The sequence below is a fragment of the Prosopis cineraria genome, unplaced genomic scaffold (assembly GCF_029017545.1).
Source record: "Prosopis cineraria cultivar Desert tree isolate PC_DT_omini unplaced genomic scaffold, ASM2901754v1 PC6, whole genome shotgun sequence".
Classification (NCBI taxonomy): domain Eukaryota; kingdom Viridiplantae; phylum Streptophyta; class Magnoliopsida; order Fabales; family Fabaceae; genus Prosopis; species Prosopis cineraria.
The window spans coordinates 11,653,703-11,661,263 of NW_026555337.1; the positions used below are offsets into that span (position 1 = coordinate 11,653,703).

The 7,561-nt window shown below is 28.6% G+C and overlaps 1 protein-coding gene across 1 annotated transcript; it reads right to left on the reverse strand.

Annotated features, from left to right (window-relative positions):
• Positions 1–439: 439 nt before the first annotated feature.
• LOC129312534 (uncharacterized) lies at positions 440–1,010 on the reverse strand. The gene has a single exon (XM_054955183.1). It carries the CDS (start codon positions 845–847, stop codon positions 470–472), a length of 378 nt encoding a protein of 125 aa, XP_054811158.1. The 5' UTR covers positions 848–1,010; the 3' UTR covers positions 440–469.
• Between the last annotated feature and the right edge of the window lie 6,551 nt (positions 1,011–7,561).

Consider the following 7,561-nt stretch of genomic DNA (forward strand, 5'->3'; position numbering starts at 1 on the left):
AAGAAGACCAAGGGAGGTACCAGTGAGAAGAGTGGAACATATAACTTTGAGTCTGATTAAGAGAGGTAGAGGAAGGCCTAAGAGAACACTCTTGGAAGTTGTTGAACGTGATCTCTTAATTAATAATATTTCTAAAAGCTTAATAAATGATAGAGCACAATGACGTCTTGCAATCCATGTAGCCGACCCTACCTAGTGGGATAAAGGCTTGTTGTTGTTGTTGTTGTTGTAATTTTTTTATATAGGCAAAATTACATTTTTCAATAAGTAGTTATTATAATTTTTAATTATCTCTCATAATTTCATCATTTATAGTTACAAAAAACAATTAATGAAGAGTATTTTAGTTCAATTTTTTTATTTTTATACACAATTAATATAGTTAATTGATTTTTTTAAATTATGTAATATACTTTTTTTTAACAAATAAAAACGGAAGGAGCATAATCAAGAGAAAATATTATTAAAATTACAATTCTGCATCAAAATAATAAAACTGATCAAAATAATGGTTCTGATTCATGTCTGCACAAGGACTCCAAGCATTCAAATCATCAAATGGTGAGATGGAAGGGACAACTTGCTGATCAATATCCATAATGTCATCATAATAATCATCAGTGCTGATTGATGACGTGGAGCAATCCTTACCATCCACCTGTTCCATCAACATAGAGTTTCTGCTAATCTCTGCTTCAAGTGACTGAATCATACTCACAAGTCTTTCATCTTCACAGTTCTGCTCCTCCTGAGTTTCTTCCATTAAAGCCATGAGAAGCACATTGCTTGCCTCACCGAACTCAAATCCTTCAAAGACACTCTGGTGAATTGATGAAGAAGAAGCCATACTCTTTCCAATTTCTTAGAGAGAATATACAAAACGATGTTCTTTTTTTTTTCCCCTCCTGATGAGAAAATATCAGAAAGTGAGAGAAAAGAGAATTAAGAAGAAACCAAGTAATTAAGCTGTGGAAGAGAAAGACACAGAATTCTTGGGGGTTTTAAGTTGATGAAGAGAGTGAAGCCTTTATATAGGAAAACTAAATGGTGCAATAACATGTGGCGGGGTCTGCAGTAGACCCACCAGTCATGTTAGATTAAGATTTCTGTTATATATATATATATTATAGAATATTATATTTATTTTTTATCAATTTCAATAAATTTTGTCTTCTGTATAAATAATATTTTTAATTTTGAGAGTAAACAATAAATATAATATTCTCTGTAATATATATATATATATATATTGAAATTATTCCCCTCCCCTAATATTCTAAGAGTAAAGGTAGAGAGTTCTCACAATCTATTAAATTTTTCAATATGTGTAGTTGACTTTTTGCAATTAACTGATAAATAAACCATTATTTTTCTAACCTAAAGTATAGGAGAACTGTAATGATTACAATGAGCATTATCCTCCCTTTGTGCCAATTTATAAAATATTTTTAGAGGTAATTTGTTGTGCCAAATAAGACATTTTGACAACAATAAATTTTTATTAATGATAATTATTTTAATATTATTTCTTATTATTTTACTCCTTAAATAAATTTTTTTTCCACTCTTTTTAATTAACGAAGGATATTTTTAAAAGTTTATAAAAAAATTAACATTCTAAATTATATTTAATGTTACATGTAATTTTATCGAAGTATAACAATTACAACAGAATAATAGCAATAAGATGTTTTAATTTTATAAAAACATGGTACATCATGTGTTTAAGAAAATAATATATATATATATATATATTATTGTGCCGGAGAAGATTACTATACTAATTTGAATTAATGATGTCTGCTTGACCACTAACAAGTGGCACACATCCAGATGAGCATAATTTAAAAAAAATAAAATAAAATCATAAGACGATTGAGGGACATATCACAAAAGAAGGCAATGTGTCCACCCAATGACCAATAATTAAGTGACAATTTGTGACATTATTGTTCAAAGGATAAAGACACTACTTAATTAATAATTTGTTTGAGAGGACAACCATGTTTGGAGATCAGATTTCTGTGATAACAATGCACCAAGAGGTCATGTAAATATATACGTGCATGATGAATCAAATCTAATTTCTTTTGAATTTTTTATTTCAAAATGATGAATCAAATCTTTCTTATTCAATGGGAATTGATATATCTGACCTGGGAATCGGTGGAGGATATAGACTTTTTCTATGTTGCTTTGTCAGGTCACTTTGAAAGTGTTAGAGTTTGTGGATGCACGTTTGAATGTCACTTTTTTTTTTCCCTGATTGAATGTCACTTTACAAACATTTTAATTAAGGATAAAATTATTCTTGTGTTGTTTATCAAGGACCATTAGTTTTCATAATAAATGCATCTGAGAATCTTATTTTTGTTACATCATATTTTATTTTTGTTAGATCCCTTTTATGATAATGTTTATTTAAAATTAAATGTTGCTTGGATTTGATGTGAAAAGAATTCTCATATATCTTACTCCCTCCGTTAAAAAATATAAGGCATTTTTTAAGAAGTTGGATGTTTAAAAATTTAAGGCATTTTTAATTTTTTGAGATCTAATCATTACTTTTTTTAAAAGTGTCCCTATTGATGAATGACTTTATATTTATTGTAGGGTGTTTAATAAAGATAAATATAAAAAGATATGGTTAGTTTGAAAGTAGATAACTATTTTATTGAGGGGTGAGATTTAAAAATACTTTATATTTTTTTAATAAAGAGAGTATTTTATATATTCGACAACTTTGCACTGTGTTACGTTTGTTAACTATTGGATCAAGTTTATCTTTGAGCCGTTGATTTAAACAATCTAGAGATTAAAGAAGAGAGAATGAAATTAAATATTTTTAAGTTTAAACAAGGATTAAGAGTCACTTTTATCCTCAAATTTGTCATGCAAAGACTATTAATATTTCAAAGTTGGGTCATTTTTGTCCCTAAACATTTGAAACTCTAAGCTCTCGTACCCGTACTCCTACCATCTACGCATCATTAATTAATCATTTTGTTAACCTTTTTTGCCACATGGGAACTCAATGAGTATTTAATAAGGTCATTTTTGCCTTTCAAACTAGTGACTCAGTGTCACTTTGTCTTGAACTCAATTTTTTATTTTTTTTAAGTTCTTAAAAAATAATGTTTACTTTATAATATTATGTATTATTTTTCTAAAAAAATATAATGTTCAAAAACCAAAATAAGTAATATAAATTCAAATTTTAAAGTGTAAACATATATTTTTTAAGTTTTAAATTTAATTTTCAAGGCTTAAATGGGCTTGGTTTAAAATCTCAATTATTCCAAAAATGTCTAAATTTTTAAGTCCAAACCTTTATAAAATCCAATCTTAGATTCCAACTATCCCAAAAAAAATTGTTTAAGTCTTAATTTTATTAGAGTTCAAGCTTTAAGAAATAGACATTTTTGAGATAATTGAACTTTTAAGCCTCGCCTGTTTAAGCCCTGTAAAAATGGTCTAAGGCTCAAGCGTGATGTTTATCCAAACCTTTATAAAATCTAGTCTTAGATCCCAATTGTCCCAAAAAAAAATGTTCAAGTCTTGATTTTATAAGAATTCAAGCTTTAAAAAATAGACATGCTTGGGATAATTAGACTTTTAAGCCCTGTAAAAATGGTTTAAGGCTCAGGCGTGCTATTTACGTAGACTCATTTTTTATTTTATCCCTAAAAAATAAAATATTTTTTATTTTTAAATTAAATTTAGAATTTAGAATATATGTTTATAGTTTAAATTTGAATTTATATTACTTATTTTTAATTTTTGAACATTATAATTTTTTAAAAATAATATGTAATATTATAATGTAAAAATTATTTTTTAAAAATAAAAAAGTTAAAAAATTGAGTTTAGGACAAAAGTAACCCTGAACAACTAGTTTGAGAAAAAAATGATCTTATTAAATGTTGATTGGGCATCCCAAGTCTAACAAGAAAATAGCAAAACAATTGATTAATGATGTGTGGATTGTAGGGGCACAGGAGCTCATAGGTTCCAAACATTTAGGGACAAAAATAACTCCTAGTTTGGAGCATCTACAAACCCTAAGTCACAAATTTAAAAGTATAAGTGACTCTTAACCTTTTACAAAATTTCACTCAATTTGTATATGTTGATAAAAATACAAAAATACATGAAAACATTATAAAATTTTAAAATTATTTTTATAATATAATCAAACAAAACACAGAACAATTTCCACTTCTCATAAAATTTTTGAACAATCTTAAAATGACACATTTGTTAAGTTTAAACAATTAAACTCAATTTATATATATAACAATAAGTTATATTATTCATTATTCATGAAGAGTGACATTGATTTTGGATCTCACGTATTCATACTTAAAGACACTAAGGAAGTTATCAATCGAATTTTTTGTGTTATGATTTATCAAAAATTGGTTTCGAACATAACACGATAAGTACACGTTTGCATTGTATGATTTATGAAGTTGACCCCACTTAGTGGGGTAATGTTGTTTCTTTTTGTTTTTTGGTTTTTGGTAAATGTATTGTTGTTTCTGCATGCTCATTCACGCTACATGGTTCCCATTAAAATAGGGCTACAATACTTCACCAAAAAAAAGTTAGGGCTGCAATACATTTGGTTTGGAATGATATAACCGTGTATGATATTTTAATTAAATAAGAAAACGTAATATTAAAATTAAAAAATCAATGTGGTTGTTTTAAGTGGAAATCAATGCTAGAGATATGAGATGTGGATGAATATGCACAAAACAATGCCTCAAGTGCAGGTCCTATGTATGTGAACAGAGATGACAACTACAAGAGACCAGTGTACCAATGTTGACACAACACCAACTATATATTGTGTTTGTGAAACAATTGCTAGGTTGATTCTACACCGTTTTGATTTAAAATTAGAATTAGATTGCACCATATCTCCAATCATGTGACCTTGTTGGCAGGATCTTATGACGCCTTCATTAATTAGGATCTTTTTGCTTTCAACAAGTCATAGAAATATTATAAGGATAATCAAACATATAGTCCCTCAAATTTATTTATTTCATATATATCAATTTAGTTCTTGAAATTTAATAGGAAAACATAACTATTGGTTCATATAGTTTTAATGTATTTTGATATAGGTTCTTATAGTTTTTTCATTGCTTTAGGTCCCTCTTAGTTATCTCATCTTCAACATTATTCCTCTATTTTTTAATATACCCAAAAGAATAAGGAGATAGCAATAACAATATTAAGTATTTTGACTTGTGACTAACACCGTTAATTTGTGCTAAGTGAAATTAGAATTCAGAAAATTAATAGCATTGCCCATATTGTTCTGTTACATGTTTAAGGTTTCAATTTGTTTAAATATAAGCATGAAGATTAACGAGTGACATGTCAGCATATTTAACATCATTGGTGACATATTAAAAAAATAAAAGGACAAATGTTGCATATAGGATAAACTACATGGACCTAAAATAATAAAAAAAAAACTATAAAAACCTACACCAAAATACGATAAAACTTCAAAATTTAGGAACCAATAATTGTATCTTTTCAAATTTAATATTTATCAAGTAGGTTATTGAAATTTCATAATCGTATACAATTGGTTACTAGGGTGTCATTTCCCCTTCAAATCATAAGTATTAATTGCGCATGGTTATAAAATTTTAAGAATTTTATTAATAAAGATTATTATTTTTAGGATCAAAATGATAACTCAAGCAAACTTGAGGAACTAACAAATTTTATCATCCTAATATTACAATTCTGAGATTGCCAATGAAGGATTTGAATTTTTATTTTCTTTTTTATTTTCTTTCATCTTATACAAATTGGATTTGGTTTCTTTCATTGATGGACTTCAAGACAGTTCAACAAACAAAACTGATTTGAATAAAGTAACTCCATTTTTCTTAAACAAAATTGAGGCTTTAAATTTTATAGGTGAAAAAATTATGCAGGGCAATTTAATAACCCCTGATTGAGTCTAACGATACTTGAATTTAATTCAATAATATTAGAGACTAAATGATTGTATCAAAAAAAATTTAGATAGTTATATAATATATATATATATATATATTGGAACAAAATTACTTATGGATAGTTCTTTTTTTTTTCCCTCTCAGGATGAATTCTTCTCTCAAATTTAATGACTCGTTTGATAGCAAGAAAATGGGGAGAAAGAAGTGAAAGTAGCAGTGAAACCAATATTTCTGCTTGTTTGGTATGCTAGAAGCCAGTTCATTATGGAACCCAATACCACCAAATTTGATGGAGCTGGGTTCCACCACCAAGTCCAAGGATATGGGTTCCACCTCTCTAAGACTCTACTTGCTGATCATTATGCCCCAATACCCTCTCTCCTTTGAATAGTCTAACCACAACGGCAAAGATGATGGAAGATTATAGATGGTGATCAATCTTTCAACAACTCCAACTCCAGCTCTCATGGTGGTGACACCATTTGTGGCCACCATTAACTCTCCTCCTTCTCTAGCCACTGTTAACTCTTCACCTTCTCCTCCTATGTCTCACTCTGAACGACTTGTTACTACTCCTTTGTCAATTGCCGCCAAACCATCAGGATTGCAGGCACTTGCTCCGACCTCAAGTGGTGTCGTTTGTGATTGTTCATCTTTTGGATTTGTTGCTTTGTTCTTATTCTACGATCCTTCTCCTAAACATAGCTTTTAGATCTCCCACTTTTGAATCGCAAGCACCTAAATTAATTATTAGTTAAACATAAACTTTTAGATCTATCACTTTGTGACTATCACTACTGTAGATTTTGTGGTGTAGAGAGAGATTCTTGGAGTCAAGGAAGACAATGATTTGCTTTTTTTAATTTTAAGGGTATTTTGAACTTTTTAACATATAAATAAATTTATTAAATAAAATTTTTATCTTACTTTCATGTGTATACCAAATAAACTTTTAAACCTCATTTTTACTTTCACTTTTATTAAAAACAATTCTCTATACGAAACGGGGCATAAATCTTTGTACAACTACACAGTAATACTTTTTCTTTTGAAATTTTGTTTATTTTGTATCTTCTTTTTTCTGTTGAATACCTCAAGATTTTTATTTCAGCATAGTAGCTGGGCAAACCCAAGTTGATCCTCAAACTCAACTTGATCTCAACGGTTCAAACTGTAATGGAGGCACAATAATAAAGAGAAGCCAAGTTGACCTTCAAACTTCAAATGACTCTTATTACAGTCAGGTCTTTAAAGAATGATTGAGCAAGCTATGACAAAAAAGAACTGGACGAGATCTACTGTGGGTTTTATTCACCAACCTAAAATGATGCATAAAAGATAGTATGAGAGCATCAATACGTGCAAGACTCCTCAGGCTACTCTTTTACAGGCATTATAAAAGTTGAGAGTCGGATTTTAAAAAAATGGAGATTTTAATATAAGATGACTTTTAAGTCCAACCCTTTAAACCCATCAAAAAAGAGCTTGAGCTAGCCTATGCAATTTTTTTTAGCTGAAGAGAGAAAAAAAAAAAAGATTTGGAGACTAAAGAATATTTACAATTTCAATGA

Excerpts from the sequence above, each read along its gene's own strand:
- LOC129312534 (XM_054955183.1), bottom strand. The coding sequence starts at position 847 with ATGGCTTCTTCTTCATCAATTCACCAGAGTGTCTTTGAAGGATTTGAG.